At 47.1% G+C, this 26,786-nt stretch overlaps 1 protein-coding gene across 4 annotated transcripts; it reads left to right on the plus strand.

Moving 5' to 3' along the window:
* Positions 1-11,257: 11,257 nt before the first annotated feature.
* Positions 11,258-24,328, plus strand: SAR1A (secretion associated Ras related GTPase 1A). 4 transcript variants are annotated; one of them, XM_075534587.1, is made up of 9 exons: positions 11,269-11,396; positions 13,481-13,538; positions 14,003-14,060; positions 15,315-15,388; positions 15,508-15,627; positions 16,031-16,096; positions 19,763-19,866; positions 22,777-22,908; positions 24,164-24,328. In XM_075534587.1, exons 4-9 carry the CDS (start codon positions 15,331-15,333, stop codon positions 24,278-24,280), a joined length of 597 nt encoding a protein of 198 aa, XP_075390702.1. In that variant the 5' UTR covers positions 11,269-11,396; positions 13,481-13,538; positions 14,003-14,060; positions 15,315-15,330; the 3' UTR covers positions 24,281-24,328. The 4 variants fall into 4 exon arrangements, with proteins under 4 accessions (XP_075390699.1, XP_075390702.1, XP_075390700.1 ...); XM_075534585.1 differs by having other exon boundaries at positions 11,270-11,396; positions 14,017-14,060; XM_075534586.1 differs by lacking the exon at positions 14,003-14,060 and having other exon boundaries at positions 11,270-11,396.
* Positions 24,329-26,786: the final 2,458 nt, after the last annotated feature.

A 26,786-nucleotide genomic window follows, 5' to 3' on the forward strand; every position in this document is an offset into this window, starting at 1 on the left:
GGGGCAAATTGCTAGGTCTTTTCTCCCCTTAGAACTGTGCTGGCGGGTACTTGGTTAGCAGCTGAGCACTTAACCATTGTGCCACCAGGGCACCTTCAGTGGCCTTGAGAACACGCTGTTTTACCTCGATCCTGACCCCCTCCATTAGAGCAAAAGCATTTTCTTTTTAAACCATATTCACAGGAAGCACAAACTTCACACCCTTTAAAGTGATAGTTCTTTTTTTTTTACCAACCCGTTGGACCCTAAGTCACTCGTGTACCTTGGGAGTTACCAACTGAGAGGAGCCGTGCCATTGAGTCCTTGAGCCTTCCTGCACAGACCTGAGTGTGACTCTCAGCCTATCTTATTAGCCCTGTAATCTTAGATCCATTACTAATCTAAATTCCCTCAACAAAACACAGTTTACAGGTAGCAATGCATGTAGTAAGATCATTATAGATTTGTAAGGTTTCTCTCTCCGGAACTAGATTTCAGCCTCGGTCCTTGGCTCCACGCAAGAAAGATTTCACGCCGAAGCCTGGCTCGTGGTCCAAGTGAATTTAATGAAAGTTCAAAGAAGCATCAGGTTTTACGCGGCACCCATAGGATTCCTTTGACCATGCGGCCTGGCAGAGACTGCCCCAGGTCACGCAAGGATCTCTCTCCTCCCAGACCACCCAAGCAAGACAAGCCCCCTCTCCCTCTTGGTCCCTGCCTTTTCAAGGGTTCCCGGGGGAGGCATGGTGAACGACCCCAAGTCGATCCCATTGGCTGCATTGCAGTCACCTGGCCCAGGTGGGCTGCTCCAGGTGTAATGCCCATCTGGGCCCACCGGCGGGAAAATCCAGCTTTTGTCCTTTGCTGGCTCTCCTGGGCATGCGTAAATGGACTTCCCAATTCCCTAGGCTAAGCTACCTAACAGATCCACACATAGAGGTCATCTACCAGACTGATGCAGATTTCTGGAATGGTACCTGATGGCCATTTTCCTCCACAGGTGCCTCTAGAGAACTCTGTCACTCTGTGGAATCTAAGAGATGCATAACACTCTCAAGGAGAAGCTTCACCCAGGTGGAAAGCTGATTCATCCATGATGCTGGATAAAAACTAACCAGTGTAATGAAGCTGAAAGTTTCAGGAAATACTGTGACGAATAGACAGAGTCAAACTTTAGGGTCTGTTGGGTTATGTCCTGTGGGAAACAGAAAAGTTATTCCTCAGGTTGACCCCCATAATATATGCCAAACCTAAAGGGCTGTTTGCAAACACATGGTCACCGACTGACTGTACACTTGGAGGTCAACTGCTTAAAGTTGAAGGTTGTCAGCCATCTAAGGCAATCAGGCCCTATTGTCTGACCCACCTAAGTAGGGCCCACTCCCTTCTGATAAGGATAGTGGATTGTTCCCCTGAAGGAGAGCCCAAAGACTCCTAAGGTCACATCAGCTCAGGGAGGACCAAGGTTAGGCTGCCATCTTGACTGGAGCCCACCTATCTTGTTACATGTATGCCTTCCCGCCACGTGTATGCCTATTGTACAACTCCTTCCTGTTACGCATGTGGTTGCCTATCACTAGGGGGACTGGCACGCCCCTAGAGTGTATATTGGTGGGAAATATATTCGCTCTCTGCAGATCTGGCTCCTGAAGTCATGGTGGTCCCGGAGGTGAGCACTTCATGCTTTATCTTGTCTGAGGCCTCTAATTTTACCCTTCAATTACACGACCACCACTTGGACCTGTTCAGCTGTGGAGGCTGGTACCCCACAGTGTCCAACAATCTACAATCTCAGGGACTTGAAAAACCAGAGTTGATTCTCACACCACTGGCGTGCTCCATGTGATAGCGCAGCATCACGCTGCCATGTTAACGGCCTGTGACCTGGTGATGGCTGCCAGAGAGGAGGAGAGGGTTGGAGTCGTGTGATGTTGAAGGGGTTCCGCCCAGAAGTGCCATACCTCACAGACGTCCTTACTTCATGGGCTCACACAAGCCTCGGGGCAGGGTTAATCCAGAGAGGGGAGCAGCACTAACGCCCACCACAGTCCCAGTATGGTGGTTCCCAGGCCAAAGGACTGCTTCCCGCCTAAGTAAGGTACAGTGTAACGGGAATGCTTGTCTGTCTGCCCGCCCTCACTGCATGTAAACAGATTTGGGGCGAGGGTGCTGTTTTTCCTATTGATGTGTCACCCGTGCTTAGAAGATGATTTGTGGAACAAAGCAAATGACAACCAGCTGAGGTGTCAGTGTGTTTCCCGTGGGCGTGATACCGTACATACAGACCAGCGCCGCCTGGAACAGGCGTCCTCAAACTACGACCCGTGGGCCACATGGGGCCCGCCAGGTGTTTTTGCCCCGTTTGTTTTTTTTCCTTCAAAATAAGATCTGTGCAGTGGGCATGGGAATTTGTTCATAGTTTTTTTTTAAAACTATAGTCTGGCCCTCCAACAGGTCCGAGGGACGGTGAACTGGCCCCGTGTTTAAAGCGTTTGAGGACCGCTGGACTGGACGATCCAGTGAGCACAGCAGATCCAGGGGCCACACTTGCTCAGTCAAGAAAAGAGAGATCAAAAGCTCCCTGCCATCGAGTCGCTTCTGAATCATGATTCTATAGGACGGAGTGGGTTTCCGAGACTGTCACTCTTCACGGGAGTAGAAAGCCTCGTCTTTCTCCTCCGGAGAGCGGGGGTTTTGAACTGCTGACTTTGCAGTTAGCAGGCTAACACTTCATTCTACAAAGGACAAGAGGGAATTCACCCTGGGGGAGCCAACTGGCACAACACAACAAGGAGAGTGGGATGCCATCAGGGACTGCCTTGCTGGTGTCCAGATTGTCCCCTGGCCCAGCCCCCCGAGATTCCTGTCCCAAGCCCGGGGAGACAGACCCATGGGAACCTGACTGGATGTAAGACATTTGTTTATGTTCCTGTGAGAAAATAGGAGTAGCAAGCAGTCCTGTTCTGTGGAAGAGAGATATTCCAAACACCGCATGAAGGTGGGGTGTCAGGCGTGGACCAGGTCAAAGCCGACACCCTGGATGGGATAGGCTCATTGTACAGATGTGAGGGCCGGGCAAAGCACACGAGAACGCCTGCGAGAAGTCACTCCGTATTACCTGTCACTGCATGTCATTATACAATTGTCTCAATAAAAATTGTTTTTTTTTCTAAAGAGCTTTAGTTTCCCCATTTTCCAATGGAGACAGTGTCACCAGAAAAGTCAGGCAAAATCTGCCTCCTGCCGGAGTGAAGCCAAAGTTCTCCAACACCAGCCGAGGAGGACAGTTTCGGTCGTGGGATCAATAACACAAGGCCACAGAAGAATGCTTTCTCTGATAGGCTCTCTGTGGGAAGTGAGGCGATCATTCTATAAATTAGAAAGGGGGAGGTCTGAGAAAGAAACGTTAGAATGCTGGACCTAGGGTGGGGATGCTGGTTATAGACATCATGTCTTCTCATGCCATTATCGGCTCTAATGGTCAGAATGTCATCATGCCCCGGGCAGTCTGACCACCGATGACAGCACAATAAGATGATGTGCCTTACTTCCCTGGGACTCAAAAGTTTAGCTACTCCTTTAAAAAAATAGTTTTCCATGGCATTATTACAAATTCATATTTTAGTTATATTTAGTATATGTATTAGGATGTTATTTAAATGTTCAAAAGTTTGTTCCTTGCTTTAAACTTTTGTGCATTAAATGAAGGTTTACAGAGCAGATCATCAGTCTTAGACTCAGTCGTTCATATACATTTTCTTTCGACTCATCCATTGCAATCCCCTCAGTGGACCTTCTCTGATCCCGCTGTCTCCCCTGTGTGCGGCATCCGTTCCTTCTGCATTCCTCACACTCTGGACTTTGTTATTGGGTGAATGTCCTTTGGGTCTTAAACAGTTGACTATTTGACCACAGGAGTGAGTTCAGTGCCAGCCGAGAGAGTAACTAAGGTCTTGGTTGTGGATGGGGTCTCAGCTGTCTACCTGATCAGCAAGCCTGGTCTGTTTCATAATTGGTGTTCTTGTTCCACACTTTTTCCTCACCCTACCCAGGACCTTCTTTTTATTTTGACAAATCACTTTATTGGGGTTCTTACAGTTCTTATGACAATCCATACATCCATTGTATCAAGTACATTTGTATATGTTGCCATCATCCTTTTCAAAACATTTCCTTTCTACTTGAGCTCTTGGTATCAGCTCCTCCTTCTCCCCTCCCTCCCCCACCTTCCCACCCTTGTGAACTCTTGATAAATTATAATTTATTATTATTATTTTCCTATCTTACACTATCCACTGTCTCCCTGCACCCACGTTTCTGTTGTTCTTCACTCTGCGGGGGTGGGGGTGGGGGCTTGGGTGGGAGCGTTATATGCAGATCATAGCACTTGGTTGGTCCGCTTTTGCCCGCCCACCTCACCCCTACCCTCCTGGTGTTGGACTCGCATTACCGCCCTCATTCTCACCAACACCGAGCCCAGGCGGCAGCTCTTACAGCACTCCTTTCCTATGTGATCAGCACAGTCATGATACAAGCCTTGAAACTGCTCTTTTCTTTAAAAAACGTTTAATTGGGGCTCGTACAACTCTTCTCACAGTCCATACATACAGCAATTGTGCAAAGCACATCTGTACATTCATTACCTTCATCATTTTCAAAGCATTTGCTCTCCACTTCAGCCCTTGGCATCAGGTCCTCTTTTTTTTCCCCCTCCATCCCGGTTCCCTCATGAGCCCTTGATAATTTATAAATTATCATTTTGTCATATCTTGCCCTGTCTGATGTCTCCCTTTGCCCTCTTTTCTATTGTCCATCCCCCAGGGAGGAGGTCACATGTAGATCCTTGTAATTGGTTCCCCCTTTCCAACCCACTCTCCCTCTACCCTCCCAGTATCGCCACTCACACCCCTGGTCCTGAAGGGATCATCCGTCCTGGATTCCCTGTGTTTCCAGTTCCTATCTGCACCAGTGTACATCCTCTGGTCTAGCCAGACTTGCAAGGTAGAATTTGGATCATGGTAGTCGGCGGAGGGGGGTAAGGGGTAAGGGGGGAGGAAAGTTGAATTTTTCATCAGTGCTATATTGCACCCTGACTGACTCATCTCTTCCCCTAGACCCGTCTGCAAGGGATCTCCAGTGGCCCATAAATGGGCTTTGAGTCTCCACTTTGCACTTCCCCCTTCATTCACTATGGTAAGATTTTTTTTGTTCTGATGATGCCTTATACCTGATCCCTTTGACACCTCGTGATCGCACAGGCTGGTTTGCTTCTTCCATGTGGGCTTCTGAGCTAGATGGCTGCTTGTTTACCTTCAAGCCTTTAAGACCCCAGACACTATACCTTTTGAAAGTCGGGCACCATCAGCTTCCTTCGCCACATTTGCTTATGCATCCGTTTGTCCTCAGCGATATCATGGAGGTGTGCACCCAATGATATGATTTTTTGTTCTTTGATGCCTGATAACAGATCCCTTCAGAACCTCATAATCATATAGGCTGGTGTGTTGTTCCATGTGGGCTTTGTTACTTCTGAGCTAGATGGCCACTTGTTTATCTTCAAGCCTTTAAGACCCCAGACGATATATCTTTTGATAGCTGGGCACCATCAGCTTTCTTCACCACATTTGCTTATTCACCCACTTTGTCTTCAGTGCCTGTGTTGGGAAGGTGAGCATCACAGAATGCCAATTTAATAGAAGAAAGTATTCTTGCATTGAGGGAGTACTTTGAGTGGAGTCCCAATGTCCTTCTGCTACCTTAACACTAAACCTATAAATATAGGCACATAGATCTATTTCCCCATCCTCATATATAAATATATTTGCATATATATATATGTCTTTATCTAGACCTCTATAAATGCCTTTGCCTCCCAGCTCTTTCCTCTATTTTCCTTGACTTTCCTCCTGTCCCACTATCATGCTCCATCCCCACCTGGGTTTCAGCAATATCTTTTCATTACATTACCCTTGATCATGCCCTATCAGGCCTCTCACACCCACCTCATCACCAATTTGGATCACTTGTTCCTTGTCCCTGGATTTGTTAACACCACTTCCTTTCCCCGCACCTCCCCCTGTCCCATTTCTCCCCCCAGAACTGTCCGTCCCATTGTTTTTCCTCCAGATTGTTTATCGAGCCTATCTTATTTAGACAGACTTGCGGAGATAACATGCACAAAAAACAAGACAGAGCAAAACCAACCAAGATACAACAACAACAAAACAACAACAAACCACTGACAAAGAACAAAACAAAAATACAACAAGAAAGAAAAGCTTGAAGTTAGTTCAAGGATTGTTGGCCTTTAGGAGTGTTTTCCAGTTCAGTCTGTTGGGGCACCACTCCCTGGCCCCAGAGTCCACCTTCAGCATTCCCTGGGGTCATCGTCCCTCATGGCCCGGTGGGCCAGGATGTGTTCCACTCTCTCCTCCTACCCCTTCATCTGCTCCCGTGTGTGCCGATCAGATATGTCCCTCTCCGGGAGCTGCAGATTCAATGCCGTGCTTTGAAATAAATTCTTCTGCAGGGAGGGCTAGGCATCCATTTAGTATTTGGTACTGGGGCCAGCCCCCCAGACCTTTCCACTGGTTCCCTCTCCATGCTGGAATGTTGCATTCATACCTTGGGGCACTGGGTTGAAGTCTGGTCCCTCTTTCCCTGTGGAGATATAAACAATATCCTCCCCTTGGGTGGGTTAGTGCCCTGTGCCCCCGCTACCCATTTCTTCCTTATTTTCATCCTTTTTTCCCCCTTTCCTCATGAAACTGTGCTCTTTTAGCAAGGGTTGAAACTGTGCTCAGACTGTTACTTACAAGTAACAATGTAGCACTCACCACTTTCTGGGGGTTCTCCTGGTGGGAGAGGATTTGCTTTTTACATGGACTGGTGGAAAAGTATTTAAGAGTCAAATATCTGTATCAATCGCCACCCAGTTCCTTGCTTACCTCTATTGGTCTTTGGGATCTTTTCCCTTGAAAAGAACAGAATATTCTCATCAGGAATAAGATTAAGCAATGAAAAAGCACAAGGTCCCGTAACCATCTGAATTCTAAAAGGAGAGATGGTGATGAGATCGACAAGAATGTTAAACTCATGCTTACGCTTTCACGCAGCAGTTGATGCTAGGAAGTCATCCCACGGAGCAGGGAGCTAACACCCCGGGTGTGAGCAAGGCCTGAGTACAGAGCTCCATGGCCAGGAGAGGAATGGGAAAGATATAATCCGGCCCACGCAGCAGTTACAGGAGCTGCTGCCCGGGCAGATCTGGAAAAACTGTTCAACGTGCTGAAGTGGAAAGAGAAAGTGGGAAAACTTCAGAGCAGGGGTCAGCCTACAAAGGCCTGCCTGCCCGTTCCAGCCCTCCGCCTGTGTCAAACTCCCCATCCATTGGGCCGCAGTCATATCGCCTCAGTTTCAAACATCGTGGCTGCCTTCTTCCTGCAACAGCAGAATTGGGTAGTCGGGACAGAAGCCAGATGGCCCCGTGAAGCAGACAATATTGACAAAATATTGGCGATTTCATCCCTGACAGGAAAAGTAAGCCATGCCCTGCTCTTCTCAGGATCCTGTTTGCACGTTTCACAAAGGGAGTCCTGGGAAGAAGGGGTTAAATGAGTGAAGAGGCTTGCATGGGCACAGAGAGTTTCTGGGAGAGATTAAAAAAACACACAGTTGACCTCTGGGAAGTTGTGTGTGTGTGTGTGTGTGTGTGTGTGTGTGTGTAGATATAGATGCGTCACTGAAAACATTCTTAACCCACCCCACGTGACCTGTGGTCTAGGTAGCTGGGACACCGAGTGCAAGTTGAAGAAGAAAAGGATGGAAGCAAGAATGAATTAATCCCCAAATGCAAATTCTTCCATCGCTTCCTAAGGACAAATAGTTATGACCCGCAAACATCAGCGGGACTTAGTGCCAAAAACGAAAACATGTTGAGACGTGTCCTGCAGGATTTCACCAAGTGGCCAGCCATCACAAAAACTTCCACATTCCGGCTCTTCAGGGCCTTACCCTAGCCCTCTCTCCTTTTCCTTTTTTAAAAAAAATCTTTGCATACATGGGGAAAATCAGGATTTTTTGTAATTTGAGGAAGCCAGCTGGAGGAGTGCTATTGTATTATTGTTGCCTTCACCATGCTTCTTAAGTTGGCTGAGGATCTCAACTGATTCTTTTTCATTGGGAATTACTGTGGAGTTAATCTTGTTAGTGTCAATGTAGCATTTTGTGGGCATCAGGTTAAACCTGTAAAATGAACAGCTGCATCTTTGCCTCAGCAGTCCTGTAAGCATTTAACCATGCCAATATTAGGCTTTAAAGACATGTGGGCATTGCACTACCAATATGAATTCCCTATGGTCCTAGCCCCAAAGCCCACTTTAATACAGCTGTCAAATTCTTTGCCCCTGGATAGTGGGAAGAAGTAGGAGAGACTAGTCTTTGTGACCTTCACCCTGGTAAAGAAGACCAGCTTAAGTCACCACTGTGCCGAGGAAGAAGGAGAATTCTGTAATCCACTTTTCCCCAGGAGTGGGGACTGAGATGGCTCTCATGATTTGTAACCTCAAAACTATACAGTCTCTGGAAAAGTTAGTCACCGTCCCTGGAACTCCCGAGGCCAGTTTGGCCTTAACCAATTAAGGAAGGAATGTCTTTCTGGAGAAGCTGTTCTGTGGACTAAATCCCAATGGGGCTGTGGTCTAGGAGAAAGGGACAGCTGCCAAACAAGGGAGGCAGATTTGGTTCTTGAGAGCCCTGGTGGTATAGTGGTTACAAGTTGGGCTTGATCCGCAGGGTCAGCAGTTCAAAACCACCAGCCACTCCACAGGAGAAAGCTGGGAGTTCTACTCTCATAAACAGTTTTAATCTTGGAAACCCACAGGGGGGTCAACCATGACTCAGCATCAACTCAATGGCAGTGAATTTAGTTTGTTGTTGTTCTTACTGTGTTTGGTGCTTCGAAAACATTGTCTCCAGTAATATTTGTACCTGGGGAGAGGGTACTGTATTAGAGGTAAAATTTCTGAGCACTGCGTTTTCAGAAGGCTATATTTTACAGTGGAAGCCTAAAATTCATTTACGAATCCTCACATAAATTCAGCCTCCATTGAATCTCTTCTGACCACTAACCAGCAGCATGAATAACCTAGTTCTCTGGCAGTGTGCATTAGAGAACAGACCACTGTTATATGTCCAGTAGATCTGGGAGAAGTGGCATCACCTGTAGGGGCCTTGTCAGGGTGTTTCTTTCATGGAATTTGGGGTGCTAGGGTCTCCTAGTAAGAGGGCCCTGAGTCAATCTTGTAAGCTCCTCTGCTTAACATAATGTATGTGTTCCAATCAAGGTCCCATTCCTGCTTCTATAGTCCCACCTGTAACTGTGATGTATTGATCTGCTGCCAATCATACTTTTGTGACAGTTTCCTTTGCCCACCCCTTTAAGTTTCTGAATCGCTGCCAACCCTGGATGCCATTACGACCTCGTGCTGATGGTCTCTCTCATCCAGATGAAGGGTCTTTTTCTTTCTTTTCCTGATTAACACTTAATAAATGTTCTCCTTAAGTTAAATTAGATCTGGGGTTTCTTTTGTACCCTAGAAGGAGCCTGGGTGGTGAAATGAGTTATACTTTGGCCTGTTAACCGAAAGGCCAGAAGTTTAAAACGACCAGCTTATCCAAGGGAGAAAGACAAGGCATTCTACACCCTTAAAGATTTGTAGGGGGTAAATCTGCTGCACAAGATCTCTTTAAAGTGTTGAAAAGCAAAGGTGTTACTTTAAGGACAGGGGTGTGCCTTACCCAAGCCATGGTATTTTCAATCACCTCATGTGCAGCTGAAATTTGGAATTGGAATGTTGGAATTGAATAATAAAAAACCAAAGAATTGCTACATTTGAATTATGGTGTTGACAAAGAATATGGAAAATACCCCAGCCTGCCAAAAGAGCAAACAAATCTGTCTGGTTAGAACTACAGCCAGAATGCTCCTTAGAGGCAAGGATGGCAAGACTTCCTCTCGTGTACTTTGGCCATGTTATCAGGAGAGATGCATCCCTGGAGAAAAACATCATAGGTAGTAAAGGAGAGGGGCATCCAAAAAGAGGAAGGTCCGCCAGGAGATGGACTGACACAGTGGCTGCAACAATGGGCTCAACATAAGCTTTGTTAGGGTGGCAAGGGACCAGGAAGGGTTTTGTTCTCTGGTACATAGGCATGCTCTGAGTTGGAACCAACTCAGTGGCACCTAACACAAGATTTGCAGTCTTGCAAACCCACAGGGGCAGTTCTGGTCTCTTCTATAGGGTTGCTGTGAGTCGGAATTAGCTCGGAGGGAGCTTTGTACCTTGCACGCTGATTATTTCTGAGGGGAGACCAAGGAGATCCAACCACGGAGCACTCTCCAGCTGCCTGCTCAGTCCAAAAAGTTTGGCGCTTTAAACGCAGCAGCCTCGGGGGTAGGAGAAAGATATGGCAGTCTGCTTCCATGAAGATTACAGCCCTGGAACCCCGGTGGGAGCAGTTCTATGCTGTCTTAAGAGGGCTTCTCTGAGTCTGATTGCACTCACCGAAATTAGTTTGGATTTGATCATAAGTTTTAATATTGGATAGTGCTGGTTCCCTTCTCCTTTCTCTTCTTTTTTTGTTTCTTAGCCATTCCATTTTATTTATTTCCATGAAAATTTTAGGACAAAAGCAAAAAAACTCACGACGTTCGAATCCCCTCTAATCCAGAGCGACCGACAGGGTACTGCTGCTGATGGTCTCCGCGGCTGTAACTCTACGGGATTAGAAAGCCAGGCCTTCCTTCTGCGGAATGGTTTCGAACTGCTGACTTGGCGGTTAGCAGCCTATGCGTTACACCACCAGAGCGCCTTCCATAGCACTATGATGAGGGTGACTAGAGGAGGCACGTAAAGTATTCAGAACACGGCTTGGAACGAGAATGTAGTTTTCTCCGAAAAAAACAGACGACCAGAGGGAAAGCAAAAAGTTGGCACGACTCTAAAGGCATCACTTGTGTCTGCGAACGCAGCTGGATTTGAACTCCGGGTCCTCCAACATTTCAGGTCATCCACTCCAGGGACGCAGGGATCCCGTCTCCACCCTCAGGGCGCCGGCGTTGCCACGTCTCGTACGTACCGGGGGAGGCGGGGACAACTCAAGGCCCGCCCCCGCGCGCGGGTCGTCACGCCTCAGGCACGCCCCCTCGCGACCTGAGCCCCTGGTAGGACCGCACTGAAGGAGCTGAGCGTCGTGACGCATGCAAAGGGGCGGGGCCACGCACGTACCCGGAAGTCCCGAGGGAGGGGGATGTTACGTACATCCGGCAAGTAGCTGGCGGTCCTGGTTATTTCTGTTCTGTGTGCTCTGAGGCAGGGTCCAGGCCGCCGGTCGCCGCCGGAGCAGCCCCTGGGGCCGTGAGTCACGAGGCCGCGGTGGGGGAGGGAGCGGGGCCCGGAGAGGCTGCGGGGCTGCGGTGAGGGTCCGGGTGGAGGCCGGCTCAGGCAGGTGGAGGGGGGGGAAGTGACACGCAGGCGGTTCTGTGGGGGCCGCGGGCTGGTTCTGGGCGGGGACGGGCCGCCTTGACTCTGTCGGCTCGGTGTGCTGCTCGGCCTAAGGGCCATTGTGCCGACCTGTATTCTGCTCCGGGTCTCGGGTCGGCCGGGCGCGGCGGAGGAAGGTCCCCTTCGGCTCTCCTGTCCCGTCCTGTGCGCGTGGTTCACGAAACAGCTTCACGTCCCTTGTCTGGGATGAGGCTTCACAGCCCTCGGTGAAGCGGACTGGGGGTTCTTGTTATCCTGATTCGGGGACCCGGCCTCGGCCACTAGCCAGTGTGAGCGCCCTAACCGGGTCCCCAGGACCGACTTCGGCCCAGCTAAGCTCCAGGGCTCCGGGTCAAACCCCGGGATCTCGCTTTTCAGGCCGGTGCCCTCCTCTCTGCTTCGTGCACGGAGAAATACCTTCATTAGCATTTGGCGGAGATTAATCTTTCCTTTTCCATTGTTGCCCAGAGGGGTCTAGAGCAACTTGTGAGGGTCCGTGCTGTTGCTGTTGGCATTCTGTAGCGTGAGCCCATCCACCGAGGTGGTGGCAGCAGCTGTGGAGCTGACCTGAGACTTTTCACTTAAGCTCAGCAGAGATTTTAGCTGAAAGTCAGCTTGCCCACTGCCCGCTTCTGGCCTTAATGGTCTCCCAAGGTTGCTCTGAGCTGTATAATGTGTGACTGGCAAGGCAGCCTGGCTGAGGTTCTTCGTTGGCTAATGTCAGCCAGACACTCTGGTACTCTTGTTTGGTCAATCAGTGCCTGTCGAACTTGGCAAGTTTTGAGTTGCCCTGGCTGAGCGCTCGCACTTCATTGTACTCTACCATAACGTGGTAGGGGGCATCCAGAATAGGAAGGGGAAGGATAGTTCTTAAAAACTGAAATGCCACCTCCAGAAGGTGTGAAGGGTTAGAACAAAGACTTAAAACAGATTTATGATCTGTCGGTGGCATAAAGGAATTTTTGTTTCCTTCATTTAAGTAATTTTGTGGTTTGGATTTGAATTTTATTTGATACGGATAAGAAACATTTTGGCTTTGGTATTGGAAAGATGAAGGGTTATGTCTTGGCACTGTTGTTTGTTTAGCCGAGCCGTCTTGGACAAGTCAGTCCTCCTGGGAGTGCCAGTATTGCCCCTGTTTGCTAGTGAGGTCAAGGATGCCAGCCTGGTGTGGTTGGTGTGAGGACGAGGTGACTATGTAGTCACTGTATAAAGTGAAAAACAGTAATCTTTACGATCTCACAATAAAGTGTAAAATAACAAAATCGAAATAAAGTTTAAAAACTAAATCATAACCATGAGGCCATTCCTTAACTTTGGGTAGCAGTGCAGCCTAGCGCTTTGGGTCCGTTAAGGGTTTTTAGTATTGTTTGCACATCACCTGAAGAGTTTCCTCCAGTTCTCTCGTATTTAAAGCCGGAATGTGGATGGGAAATAAATTGGAAAATCAGTTAACATTGAAAATCATTTCTCGTTGTGGATTCTTCACCATGTCAGCATTGCATACGTCAGCTAGTTGGAAATAGACACACAGCATGCTTCTAAAACGAGGTAGGGTAAACCAGGTCGTGCAAATGACAGCATTACGTGTTGGGTTGTACAGGAGAGACCAAAAGGAGTGGTTCTAAAGGAAGATGAGGGGGCCCTGTTGAAGTGACAGTCTGAGCAGAGTGGAAGCAGAGGGCACTGCAGAGGACAGGTGCGTCGTCTTTGACTTGGGTCCTTGTTGTATAGGGCTTAGGGTCGCTGTATGCTGGAACTGACCTGACAGCCGCTGTTAACAACAGAGTGGTAACATAAGCTCGGGAGCGTTTAAAGTGTGTTGGAGTTATTGGACTTCGTCAAGAGCTAACAAAACTAGGAGTTAACATGCATTTCAGATTAGTATTTTTCCTGGTAGATATAGTTTGATGTTGCTGAAAAGGTAAAAATAATCATTTGGTATCTTTGCATTTTAGCCTTGCTTCAGTTTCCACTGTAACCCCAAACTCTTCAACGCCCATTTGGCCTTCCATGGTAAGAACCTAGGAAAGGTAGCATAAAATGGGCCCTCTGATTTAGTCAGGCTACTACCCCCAAGGTCAGCAGTTGGAGACCACCAGGCCTTCTGCTCCTGTAAGCAGTTCTATCCTGCCCTGTAGTATATGGTGGCTTTCAGTCGGAATCAACTCAGTGACAGGGAGTTTGGTTTAAACTCTATGAATGAACCATAGTGGTATGATGGGTTATGTTTCGGGCTGGTAACATCAGGTCAGCAGTTCAAAACCACTAGTTACACCCAGGGGAAAAGATGAGGCTTGCCTGCACCTGGGAAGGTTTGCAGTCTGGGAAACCCACAGGGGCAGCTCTGCTCTGTTGCTTAGGGTTGCTTTGAGTTGGAATCAACTCCGTGACAGTGAGGGAGAAAGTTTATGAGATCTTGCTAATTGGATGAAAAGAAAACGAACAGATTGCCTTCATCTGTCAATTTCTTCATTTAGTATTCTTTCAATAGGGACTGTGGGTGAATTTTTGTGGATGAACCAGTCGCCCATAAAGGTTTGTGTCACGTCCTCCGGTCACATCTGGTACATTGTGTTCAAATGTTCCTGCTGATGGGAGTAGGGCTGGGGGTGGGGACACGACTTTTATTGACTTCTGCATCTGTATCAGTGACAGTGAAGAAGAAGATCATTATGACCTGGACGTGCTAATTCAGAGAAACTCTTAAAACCCACCACTCTTTCTAGAGCCGGAGTATCTCTCCACCTCTCTCAGAGGTCTTCTTGTTTACTACAGTATATATAGACCCTTTAAGGAGCCTTGCTGGCATAATGGTTGATCATTGGGCTGCTAACCGCAAAGTCAGCAGTTCAAACCACCAGCCACTGCTGAGGAGAAAGATGAGGCTTTCTACTGTAAAAAGTTCCAGTCTTGGAAACCCAGAGAGGCAGTTGTACTCTGTCCTATAGGGTCACTAAGAGTTGGCATTGACCTGATGACAGTGAGTTTAATTTTTGGTTTATAAACCCCTTCGTGACCTGAGTCTTGTTCTCACTAGGAGGTTGGAAGCACCATGTAAAGTGGCATTAATACCGACTAGGGAACCTACCACTATATCTTCGATAGGAAGTTTGATTTGAAGAAACACATGCTTGTAAAAGATGTTAGTGTTTGAATATTCACTTTATAAAGGGATTCTCCCTCTCTACAATTCTATAAAACTGATTTCTTGCTTTATAAACTGTGACACATCTGCAAAAAGGGTTAAACAAATACGATGTAAGAAGGGATAACTTTGGTTAATAAAGCAGGGAAAATTGTGCCAGCCAGTAAAAATTTTGATGACTATGTTGTACAACTGTTAATAAGTATAGGTTAATATTATTTTTAATTCCTGTGTGACATTTTGATTAGACTATTACTGATACTAATTTCCTAGAGGTGTTTACTAATCGGTAGACAACAAAGGTCACTATGAGGTGCAGTCTACTCGATGACAGCGAGTGTAGTGTTTTATGGTTATTGGTGTGTCTAGAATATGTGAATATGCAGCTGCCAAAGTGAGTCATCCAGTAAAAGAGAAACACGTATCTAATTTTCATAGGTGGTTGAAGAAGATTGGAAACCAGGATTAGGGCAGCCTTGATGGCCCAGAGGGTTGGGGAATTCATAAGTCTCTCAAGGGCCAGGGAGTCTCTTGCATGTTCCCTGTTTCCTTAAAACCTGTGTCAGCGCTGGGCTCAGAGCTAATGTCTCCAAAGCAACTGGCAGTCAGAGAACTAATGCTTGGCGCCTTCCTGTTTTGTACAGGTAGTAAGCGTTGATAATGTCTTTCATCTTTGAGTGGATCTACAACGGCTTCAGCAGCGTGCTCCAGTTCCTAGGTAAAGCCATCTTCTTGAAATAGACCATAAGTTAAAACTCTTTCATTTTCTTAGTTTCAATATAAGCAGCCTTTCGTGTCTAGAGAACTAAATTGCATTTGAATTCATTTCTCTTTCAGGGCTCTACAAGAAGTCTGGGAAGCTTGTCTTCCTGGGCCTGGACAATGCGGGCAAAACCACGCTTCTGCACATGCTGAAGGACGACAGATTGGGCCAGCACGTCCCCACACTCCATCCGAGTAGGTTTGCAAACACCAGGAGACCCTTTGGATATTGGAAAGTCAGTGCCAAGATGTGGGCATGAGTCCCCCGTTGACATCATTCTCTCACGAACACGAACTGATGTCCCCAAAGACACTTTACTTGACAAAGGTTCCCTGTGGGACGGACTCTGGCCACACGCTCATCCATGCAGACCTCGGGGACTGTTCACGTCTCCTCGCTTGGCCTGTAGATGAACAGCTCCAAATCCACCTGCTCAGAAGCCACAGGGGCGGGGAGGGCCGTTCTCGGCTTTGGGATGATTTCACAGCTAGTTTACCTTTTCCTTATAAGGGAGAAGCCTCATTAAATGTTTAGTAGTATTTGCTTACATTCGTTGAATTGAGAAATTATTTCTCCCCTTTTTGGTAACTTTTTCAGCATCAGAAGAGCTGACGATTGCCGGCATGACTTTCACAACTTTTGATCTTGGTGGGCATGAGCAAGGTAAGAGACCGCTGAGTGGAAGGATAACAGTAACTTAGAGTCCGTGTTGTGCTCCCTTTCGTGCCTTACAGATCCTTCTATTACTTCAGTAATGCTGTGCACTCACTCAATTTGGGTAATTTCAAACATGTCACAAGTTGCAAGAAATGTAGTGAATTCCATTCTCCTGTGCCCTAACCCAGACTTATTTGTGTGTCTGTCAGTCTACACACATGCACGCGCATGCACGCACACACCGTCATGTGCTCGCACACACATGCACCCCTACCCCCCAGAGAGCTTTAAACAGTTATGGGAAAATTGTTACCTTTTAATTTTATTTTTTCCTGTGAACTTTTGAAGCTAGTGTGTGTTAACTATCCCCCCCTTTTTTTTCTGAACTATTTGTGAGGAGCTCTGTTGGCGTAGTGAGTACGAGTTGGCCTGCTTGCTGCAAGGTCAGCAGTTCAAAACCACCAGCTACTCCATGGGAGGAAGATGGGGCTTTCTCCTCCCATAGAGAGTTACAGTCTCAGAAGCTCCCTGGGGCAGTTCTGCCCTGCCATCTAGGGTTGTTATAGCGAGTTTTGGTTTTGAACCATTTGTGAGTACAGCGTGTCCTTCATACTTCAGTGTGTTTTCTAAGAAGAATTTCCCCTTACATAATCATTGCTCTCAAATTCAGGAAATCATGCTTTTATCTACCCTTGAATCTAGCGAGTGGCAGAGAGGTTGTTTTTTTTGGTTTAGTGTAATGTGTTTGTATTTTTGTCCATTGTCTGGATAATGACTGTGTACTGCTTTTTTCACCTTAAACAAGACCCAGGACAGAATTACAAGTGCATTTAGGTGCTGTTCTCGTTTGTACCCTTCAGTTAACGGAGTGGGAGTAAATGGGATATCGACCTTGTGCCCTTTTCTTGTGACCGCACTAATTGATATTTTGTGTGCTCTACTCATTTGGGGCAGTTGATGGGACATTTTCTTGAGCCTTCTTGCGCTCTTCACAAGTGCTTTTGTTTACTCTCGCTCGGTCCAATTGGTTCCCAGATTCCTATCAGACTTATATATGTTTTAGAGATAGTCAGAATGGGGCAGCTTGATGATACTCAACTTAACACTTGGCAAGATTCTAGACGTAGTCAAACATTTACGGTGTGGAAATAAGGATTCTGGGAAGTCAGAAAAGAACATATTGAGGCTCCATCAGATTTGCTTATTTGTTAAATATACGTTTAGAGCATGGTATTTGGATGAATGTCATGTGATTTTTTTTAAAAGTACGGTTTAATCAAATCTCGACAATTTCTAGTTATTAAGTCTAGCATTATTTGTCAGTGATTTCCTTAACATATTAGATTTATTTTATTCATTTAATATGTCTCTTACAAAATGCCTGCAGTGTGATCCCAGTTACATAAAATATTTGCAGGAAAAAGAAGTGCAGCACAATACTAGCAGTGGATGTGTTTTGAGAGAGTGATTATAGGTGATCTTGTTTCTTTTGTACTATCATGTGTTTTATTATAATTATTGAGTGGAAAGGGGTGTAAGGCAACTTTTTGCCTTCCAAAAGGATTTGTGGCGGCTTACAAATTTCCATTTAGAGTCCAAGTGAATTCATGCAGGGACTGCAGAAGGCGTAAATGCTTTTAGATGCCTCAACCTGGAATTGCCGCTTGTTTGATGTGATAAATTTAGCTTCAGTTTTGGCAAGAGTAAAAAAGGGAAATGGGTTCACGTGTGCATAGTTCCTCCCCCCTTTAAAAAACTTCACGGAATCACTTTATTATAATAACTTGAATGTCATTTTATAGAAATTATTAAAATCTGTACATTCGAGGTCACCAGCAGTAACTATTTGGTGTAGAGGTGCTTTCTCATTCAGCCCTGTGAGAGGACTGAAAATGAATGGCTTAGGAATTACCATTTGATTACATCAGTGCTTCTCGGCTTGTGTCACTCCCTGCCACAAATTAAAAAGCAATATTTTATAGGGCATTTTGGTCAGGAGACTAATGACTGACCCTGGAGGCTTCCACAATGTGTTAGACCACAGAGAACTGAGGGCTGAGTCACCTCACCTGGAGCATGCTTGCTCAAGCGTGAGTACACCCCTCCACACAGGGTGGTTGGTGAGAAGTTAACGCGAGACAACTTAATTCTAGGGACAAACACTTCTCATGCTGATGGTCTTTTTAAAATCATTTTATTGGGGGCTTGTACAACTCTTATCACAATCCATGCATACATCAATTGTGTAAAGCACATTTGTACATTCATTACCCTCATCATTCTCAAAACATTTGCTCTCCACCTAAACCCCTGGCATCAGCTCCTTGTTTTTCCCCTCCCTTCCTGCTCCCCCCTCCCTCAAGAACCCTTGATTTATAAATTATTATTTTGTCATATCTTGACCTGTCTGACATCTCCCTTCACCCACTTTTCTGTTGTCTGACCCCAGGGAGGAGGTTATATGCAGATCCTTGTAATTTGTTCCCCCCTCTTTTTTTCTCCCTCACCTTCCTTCCACCCTCACGGCATGCTGATGTTCTAACTCAGAGATTGCAAACTGCAAAATGTCTCAGGTTGTAAGAGAAGTCATTTAGCTGAGTGACGCTGGTCAAATGAAAGAACCCAGGTGTAGCCTAAAAGGACAGCCATTGCCCAGTCCCAGCCAAGCTTTGGCACATGGGCCAACACATCTAGGATTGCCAAGTTACTGACTTGCGAGGAAGGCAGAAATTCTGATTTCTGTTTATTAATCATTTTATTGGGGGCTCATACAACTCTTATCACAATCCATACATACATTAATTGTGTAAAGCACATCTGTGCATTTCCTGCCCTCATCATTCTCAAAACATTTGCTCTCCACTTAAGCCCTTGGCATCAGCTCATTTTCCCCTCCCTCCCTGCTCCCCCCTCATGAGCCCTTGATAATTTATAAATTATTTCGTCATGTCTTGCCTGTCTGACGTCTCCCTTCACCCATTTTTCTGTTGTCCGTCCCCCAGGGAGGAGGTCACATGTAGATCCTTATAATCGGTTCCCTCTTTCCAACCCACTCTCCCTCTACCCTCCCAGTATCACCACTCTCATCCCTGGTCCTGAAGGGATCATCCACCCTGAATTCCCTGTGTTTCCAGTTCCTATCTGTACCAGTGTACATCCTCTGGTCTAGCCAGATTTGCAAGGTAGAATTCGGATCATGATAGTGGGGAGTGGGGTGGGGAGGAAGCATTTAGGAACTGGAGGAAAGTTGTATGTTTCTTTGGTGCTACATTGCACCTTGACTGGTTCGTCTCCTCCCCTAGACCCCTCTGCAAGGGGATCTCCAAATTCTGATTTTTATATTAAAGACTAAAACCTACAGTCAGCTCATGGGCCATGAATTTGCACCCTCTGTTCTGACTTAGGGCGAAAGACGCTGTAGACTTCTTACAGGGTCACTGACTCTGTATTGATTCAGTGATTAGAGACTCTCCTCCGTCTTACAGGGTCACTGAGTCTGTATCGATTCAGTGATATCAAGTTGAGTTCTGAGTTAACACTAGCTAGGGCTTGGAGAATCTACATGGAATCAATGCTGTTGAAACTTGGTCAATATTTGCCCATTTGCTAGACCGTTAGGTTATTCACCGTATACACGTTCTCCTCCCCCCACCCACACATTTTATCTTTCAGCACGTCGAGTTTGGAAAAATTATCTTCCTGCGATTAATGGAATTGTATTCCTGGTGGACTGTGCAGATCATTCTCGTCTCATGGAATCCAAAGTTGAGCTTAATGTACGTTTGCATCGTTTTCTCCCTTTCTCGGCTCGTTTGTTTTAAAGGAACACAGCTCAGGAGTGCCAGTGCACAGTCATTCTAGTTAATTTCTGTGGAGGGTCTAGCTGCAGAAGGAAGGGTTTGAAAATCACTGAAATGTCTTGAGCACAGGGCTCTTTTGAGCGCTGTCTGGTTTGGAGATGGCAGCAGCAGCGGGCGGGGTCCGACAGGAAGGACCTCAGCAGGCAGAGTGCTTTTCCTAAAGGAGAAATACCTCAGAGCAGGAGGGAGGGTTGCACGGCTCAAAGATTGCAATTAGTTCTAAAGGTAGAAACGATTAGGCTGTGTTTTGCCATATTTTTTTTCAACAAAAAAATTACTTAAAAAAACCCAGTGGCCCGAGGAAGCTCAAGGTAGGATTGAGTTAAGGTTAACTGATGTTTGCATCATAGGGTGATGGTCTCTTCCACACAGTCCTAGCATTCCCGCTCATGTGTCATGTATGGTCCGTCTCTCTATGTAGTGCAGGCGTGGAGCAGCCATAAATGTGGTATGAGGAGTTGTATTTTCGGGTTGTGTTTACCCACCTTCCCGTGGATTGACTTGCCAGGCTTTTACTGTCTGGTCGCACCACTTGCTAATCTTCAGTGACCCACTTGGGAGTTTTTCCCCTTCCCAACATGGCATATTCCAGGTTGTACTATTTCTGTGATGTTTTTGTTGCCCCTTTACCGTTAACCTCCTGCTTTCCCCCATGCCTTTCCTTTTTCTTGGATATATGTTACTGCCTGCCTGCATCCTTGACCCTGGCTCTCTGAACGTGCCGCAGGTCATGCGTCTGTGTCTTCAATTTACACCTCGTCGCATGTAGAGTTGCCTGTGATAGGGCAGTGCTGCTCCTCTGCCGTCGCTCTTGGCACTGGCCATCCCCGCTGTCTTTAAGTTCCCCCATAACGTCTGCTTTTGGTGCACCTGTACTACTCCTCCTTGTCCCTTACTTGCGACTTCTCACCATCCGTGCCCCTGCGTGGGTTCTAGGCTTCAGTATAGGCATGCCTCAGTGTACTATCACTTGCTTTAGAAGTTGAAGGTTGTGTCAATTAGGGCTATGGTTGCCATTTCCCAGTAGCACGTGCTCACTTCGCAGCTCACGTTTCCGTAATTCTCGTGATGCTTCACACTTTTTCAGAATAATGCTGTGCATTTAAGACTGCAGTATAGTCTCAACATAACTTTTACATGCACTGGGGAACCATGGAAAAGTTGTGTGGTTTTCTTTCTTGCACTGGTAGCTTTATTCCAGTGACCTGGAGCCAAATCCCAAACATGTCCAAGCTTGGACTCTATTCCAGCTACTGGCACAGCCTCCCCTGCCTTCCATGTGCACTGCCTCTACTCCCACCGCCACCCCAGTGTGCGCTGAATGCTGGGAGGAACTGGCTCAGACTAGTCGTTCTCTGTCACTTCCATGTAAGATCTCTTGCTTAGCACATGAGATTATGCATGATCTTCCCCGTATTTATTTCGCCAGCTTGCTTTCTTGCTTACCTTGACCTCCATTTGGGATGTAGAGAACTTGCCTGTCCTTGGGTAGGCACAGGTGCCCACCTTTGCCTGTTTTTCTCGCATGTCCTTTAAGAGAACTCAGCTCGGGTAGCACCACTTGTCAGACACCTTCTCTACCCTGGCAGCCTGTGTTCTTATGCCTACCTTGTCCGTGTCTGTTGTCTTGACTGGTTTTCCTGTAGGCATCTCCCACCAAACACTGCGCAAATGGCAAAGCCCGCACCTTATTTCTCTGAATCTCCAGTGCCTCACACAGTATCTGACCCAGAGTGGACCGTGTTTGTGAGGGGATGACACCCTTATTCTGTTGTTCATTTCCTGGAACCCACGCTGGCCAAGGCACATTCCCGGCCACTCTGCTTCCCTTCCTAGCTTTGCTGCCAGCTGGAACTAGAGTCCCAGACCTGAACACTGCTGACTTTGCCTCCTTTCGACACTGTGCTGTTTTACTTCTGTCACCGTCAATGTCTCCTGCCGTATTCATGAAACACTGCCACCGTGGGCCACACTGTCGTCCTTCACCTGGACGCCACCAGTGCACATGAACTCTGGCGCATGACTTCTGTGTATGGCGGTCTTTCAGATGGACACCAGATATGGCTCATCCCTTCCCACCCCACAAACTCTGTCCTCACACATCAGCATAAATGCTTAATCCAGCCCGGCCGTGTTCCGTATCCATGTGACTCTTCCTCCATGGCGGAGCCATTACTGTTGGCTCCCTTTGCCTTTCACCTGTTCCAACCCTGCCCTTCCTGCAGAGTCTCGTGCAGCTTCGCATCTTTGCAGGGGCTTTGCTCAAGCTCACATTGATATGTTATTGCCCTCAACTTTGTAGGGCTTTGTTCTCTCCTTGCTCATTGTGACAGTCCTCTGCCACCTGTGGTTTTACTAAACTTTGTTAGCAAGTGTCTGAATGTAGAGCAAGGCTCTCTTGAGGACAGGGGCTGTGTCTTACCTTCCTGTTGTACCCTCCAGTGCCTCCTTGCTTTGTACACACGGGCCGTCGGAGGACACTGGGCGAGTTCCTATGGTCATCTTCAGGGACCTGGCCAGCACTGTCCTTCTCTGGACTCGACTGAGCGGATATCTTGAGGATGTTCTGAGGGTAAACCAGTTAGCTTCAAGTGAGGGTTGAGGCTGTTCTGCTGCTTTGAAAAGACACATAGAGCCTCGAGTTGCAAATACTTTGAGGCAGTTAGATTTTCACCTCATATCCAGGGGCCTAATGTCAAGAATAAGTGCTTTTAGTTAAGCCCTTCAGATTTTCACCTAATACCCTCTAGACCAGTACAAGTCAAAAGTGTTTTCATTATCTGGGCTGTAGATTGTTTACTTGACTTTTTTTTTTTTAATCTTTAGGCTTTAATGACTGATGAAACAATATCCAATGTGCCAATCCTTATCTTGGGTAACAAAATTGACAGAGCAGATGCAATCAGTGAAGAAAAACTCCGGGAGATCTTCGGGCTTTATGGACAGACTACAGGAAAGGTAAGAGATAAAGTCTCAGGGGATGTACTCCAAAGGGCAGTCACTACCTTCCTAATATTATAAAGTCTCAGGGGATGTACTCCAAAGGGCAGTCACTACCTTCCTAATATTATAAAGTCTCAGGGGATGTATTCCAAAGGGCAGTCACTACTTTCCTGATATTTCATGTTTTGCTATTTGGGTTGTGCCTTCCATCTGTTTAAAGTGTTCTGTATCTGTTGTACTGTATTTTGTACGCTCTTTGAAGGCAGGCACGTGTCCTCTCTGATTGCTAATGAGATTATTCACCGGTAGCTGAGGATGAAGGGAATGGTAGGCTATCTGTTACAGAAATCAAGACTTTCTTTAATTACCTTTCAAGTCCGATTCTGAGAAATCTCTCTCGGAAGTACCCTTCTTGGAATCTATCGCTACTGCCTGACAGGCGACGTCAAGGTGTGAGGCAGACCAGTCCTTTATGCAGCTCTCCAAGCAGTAGGCATCCAAGCATTTGATTCATGCCCAGTGCTCCCGTGCAGCGAGGCGGGAGTGTTGTCTGCTTTTCAGGAGAGTGATTTATTCAGGTCTACACAGCTTATCAGTGACAAGACCAGAAACAGAGCCTGGTCTTCAGAGTAGTAGGTTGTGCTGTCTCCGGTTGGAGGAGTGATCTGCTACAGAAGAGCTGGTTTGTGAGCAAGAACACCCGGATGAGCTGTAAGTGCACAGGACTCCTCCTGTGGGGTCCCGGCACCTTTCCTGAGAGGACAGTCCTGTGTGTGTCATATGATAATTTTGTGACCTCTTGACTGGATTCCTTAGCCTTGCCTCTTCCTGCCTAGAAATGCTTTCCCAAATTCATTGTGTCCCCTCTTTTCTGCATAAGTGTTGGCTCGTGAAATCACCCTTAATTTCCTCAGAATAAACGCTTATTTATGTCCGTTTCTGCATCCATAGGGTCAGTGAGCATGTCTTTGTTGAAGGACATGCTGGTCCCGTGAGCCCCGTAGCCCTTTCCTTGCTTTGCAGCCGTAGCTCTCCAGGCGAAAGTGCAGGTGTCGAGAGCAAGTGCTTTTCCCCGAGAAGGGTGCTGCCGACCCTGCGCCCCGGCGGAGCCTCGGGCCCAGAGCAGGTGCCGGCCTCGGTGCTCTTGGGCGCCTCTGTAGTGCAGTTTTCATGCCGCCTTTTCAGGCACGGAGATCCCCACGCTCACGCCTTTGCGCTTCCACCCCAGACGTGCGTGCTAACCAGTCTGTGTTGCTCTTGCCTCCACCAGGGGAACGTGACGCTGAAGGAGCTGAACGCCCGCCCCATGGAAGTGTTCATGTGCAGCGTGCTCAAGAGGCAAGGCTATGGCGAAGGCTTCCGCTGGCTCTCCCAGTACATTGACTGATGTTGGACAGTGAAAATAAACAAGCTTTACTTCTCTGGACTGATCCTATTCACAGCTTCCTCATGAACTTTTCTAATAGGACAAGAAAAGCTCTTCCACCATGTTTGGCGTTGAGAAGCCAGGAGTCTCTTGTCAGCTCTCATCGCCCAGTGGTGACATGTGCTCTTCTCCACACTGGTGGGAGGTGGTGCTGCCCCACATGCTGGTGCAGGCCAGCCCCCGGGACCTGGAAGCTGGCAGGGTTTGCCGGGTAACTCTGTGTGCCCCTTCTGTGGCGCCTGAAAGGAAAAACACGTCTCACCACTGTGGTTGATGGAAAAAGAAAGCGGTTCTATTTTTTAAGGAACGTGTTGTTGCTTTAATTGGTGTCCCTCCTAACTTTTTGAGTTCACAGTTCACTTGGTCCAGAGTTTTTTGTTTTTAATCCAGTGAATGGCTTTTAGGTGTTCATAAGATAATGAAAAGAGGCTGGAGCTTAGTCAGGTGAACTCACTCCTGTTGAATTAGGGGTTGTGAGCGAAGCCCCCTGAGCTCGCCTGCCACTCTCACTGCCGTTGGCGGGTGCCATCACTCTGTGTGCAGGTAACTAGAGAAGTAGCCTAGCTTGCAGCAGGCTTCCACTGGCGAGCACAGGCCGTTCCTCATCACCGAATGTGTAGCTGATTGTTTGCTGAGGAGTTAATTCTAAGAGCGGGTTATCAATGTTATTTTTACTTAGAAAGTTCTACATTTCAGCCAGGGTTTGCTTTTATACTGTCATGAAATTCCATTCATGCCTCTAGTCCCCTTTCCCATTTTCAGCTGTAAAGCGACTTGCCTCTAAAGAGTTGGCATCAATTCCAGGTTCCCCACGCTGTGGGTGACAGTTACATTTGCACAGGTTTGGGGGTGTGGTGATGGGGTTTTCTGAGTTGGAAAGTCACGCAGAGAAAAGATCACGGCCTGAGGGTCCTTAATTGTGCTAAGGGCCTACACTATTGTAATGTAGCACATTTCAGTCTTGGAAAGACGTACTCAGGCTGTAAAGCTCCCTCCTCAGCATTTGGTCTCCTGACTGCTGCCGAGCCCCCCCCCCCCCCCCCCAAGAGCTGTTCTCATCTCCGCGCGCAGTTCTTCTCTAGCGGTTTCCCATTTGCGCGCTGTGAGCAGTGGTTAGCAGCCGTCGCTCTCCCGTTTTGTTTTATTATCATTTTGTTTTTAGGCCTGAAATTTGCCCTTTGTCCAATTCAGAAGTAAACCAGGGAAACACCTGGTGTGGGGCCAGCATCCCGTTCTGTGGGGAGACGCCCAGTGGAAGAGCTGCAGCCCTAAAATTGGGCTTTCACCATCTTCACCTCTATCCCCCCTTGGAGTAAAAGATGGAAGAATAGCTTCCTTTTTCCTTTAATGAAAGATTATAAGAATCTCAAAATAGATAATGGTGGAGATACCGCTTACTTGCGGAGGCTGGACCAGAGGATCCTTGCTTCTGACGTGAAGGTAGAGGGTGGCTCACATATTCCTGTGGATGGGACTCCTCCTCGAGCTGCCGTTCCCCTTCTTCGTCTTCAGTTGGACCTAGTGGGAAAGCATACTTTTTCAACGCCAAGTCCCAAATGCAGACACCTGAAGGTGCAGTCTGATGAGCACATGCATTTCGCCGGACTGCAGGCTAGACGGTTGCTCTGGAAAGGAGTTAAAGCCTTATGTGAACAAATCTAGCTAACAGTGACCGAACTAGGTAGCTGACCGACATCCTTTCTATTTCCTTTGGCTAAAAGTTATCCATGCTTCTCTCTCCAGAGACCCATGAAGTATGGTTGCTCCAGTGTTCATTTTCTCGCTTGTTTGGGCCCGTCTTTGTCCCTCATAAGAATGGGTTCTAGATAGGGCAGCTCTTTGTGAAAGTGGTTCATTCCAGCCACTGGAGAAAGAGGAATTGAAAAGTCCAGCTGCGTCTGTTTCTTGCCCCACTAAACACCATTCCTATGAGAAGATAGTTGAGAGAAACAGCTGTGCGGAGCAGTGCTGCTCCACACAGAGTAGGATCAGAGCTTTGTACAGGAACACCTTTGAATTGAGATTTTCTTTCCATTCTGTTTTCACAGAGTGCATATATGTCCTATTTCAGGAAAAGTCCAGTAGTCATTTGCAAATGAAAGTCAGTCTGTATCCAAAACATTTTAATAAAAAGTTAAAACAAATGCTGTTGGTGTATGTGTCTGTTCTGAGTTTGAACACATCCTCCTGACATTCGGGGAGAAGCACAAGTTCCTGGGAAGGAACACTGGAGAAACTAAGATACTGTGTGCAGCAGGTGCCTGCACATCTCGACGAAGGATACGACCTTGCGTTGAGCGCCACTGGAAAGCCTTGGGACATGCTGGGCCTCAGAGTTGGTGGGTCCTTTCAGCAGCAGATGAGCATAAATCAGTTCTCCAATGTGCCAGTGAGGACTGGGCCCAATTTAGCCATTGGAGGCATTTTTGCTATGGAAACAAATGTCTCATTCCATAGGAATGCTGGG

Source organism: Tenrec ecaudatus, chromosome 16 (genome assembly GCF_050624435.1).
Source record: "Tenrec ecaudatus isolate mTenEca1 chromosome 16, mTenEca1.hap1, whole genome shotgun sequence".
NCBI lineage: Eukaryota > Metazoa > Chordata > Mammalia > Afrosoricida > Tenrecidae > Tenrec > Tenrec ecaudatus.

Excerpts from the sequence above, each read along its gene's own strand:
- SAR1A (XM_075534584.1), top strand. The coding sequence starts at position 15,331 with ATGTCTTTCATCTTTGAGTGGATCTACAACGGCTTCAGCAGCGTGCTC. Across the intron at positions 15,389-15,507 it reads CAGCGTGCTCCAGTTCCTAG|GGCTCTACAAGAAGTCTGGG; the intron begins GTAAAGCCATCT and ends TTTCTCTTTCAG. Across the intron at positions 15,628-16,030 it reads CGTCCCCACACTCCATCCGA|CATCAGAAGAGCTGACGATT; the intron begins GTAGGTTTGCAA and ends TAACTTTTTCAG.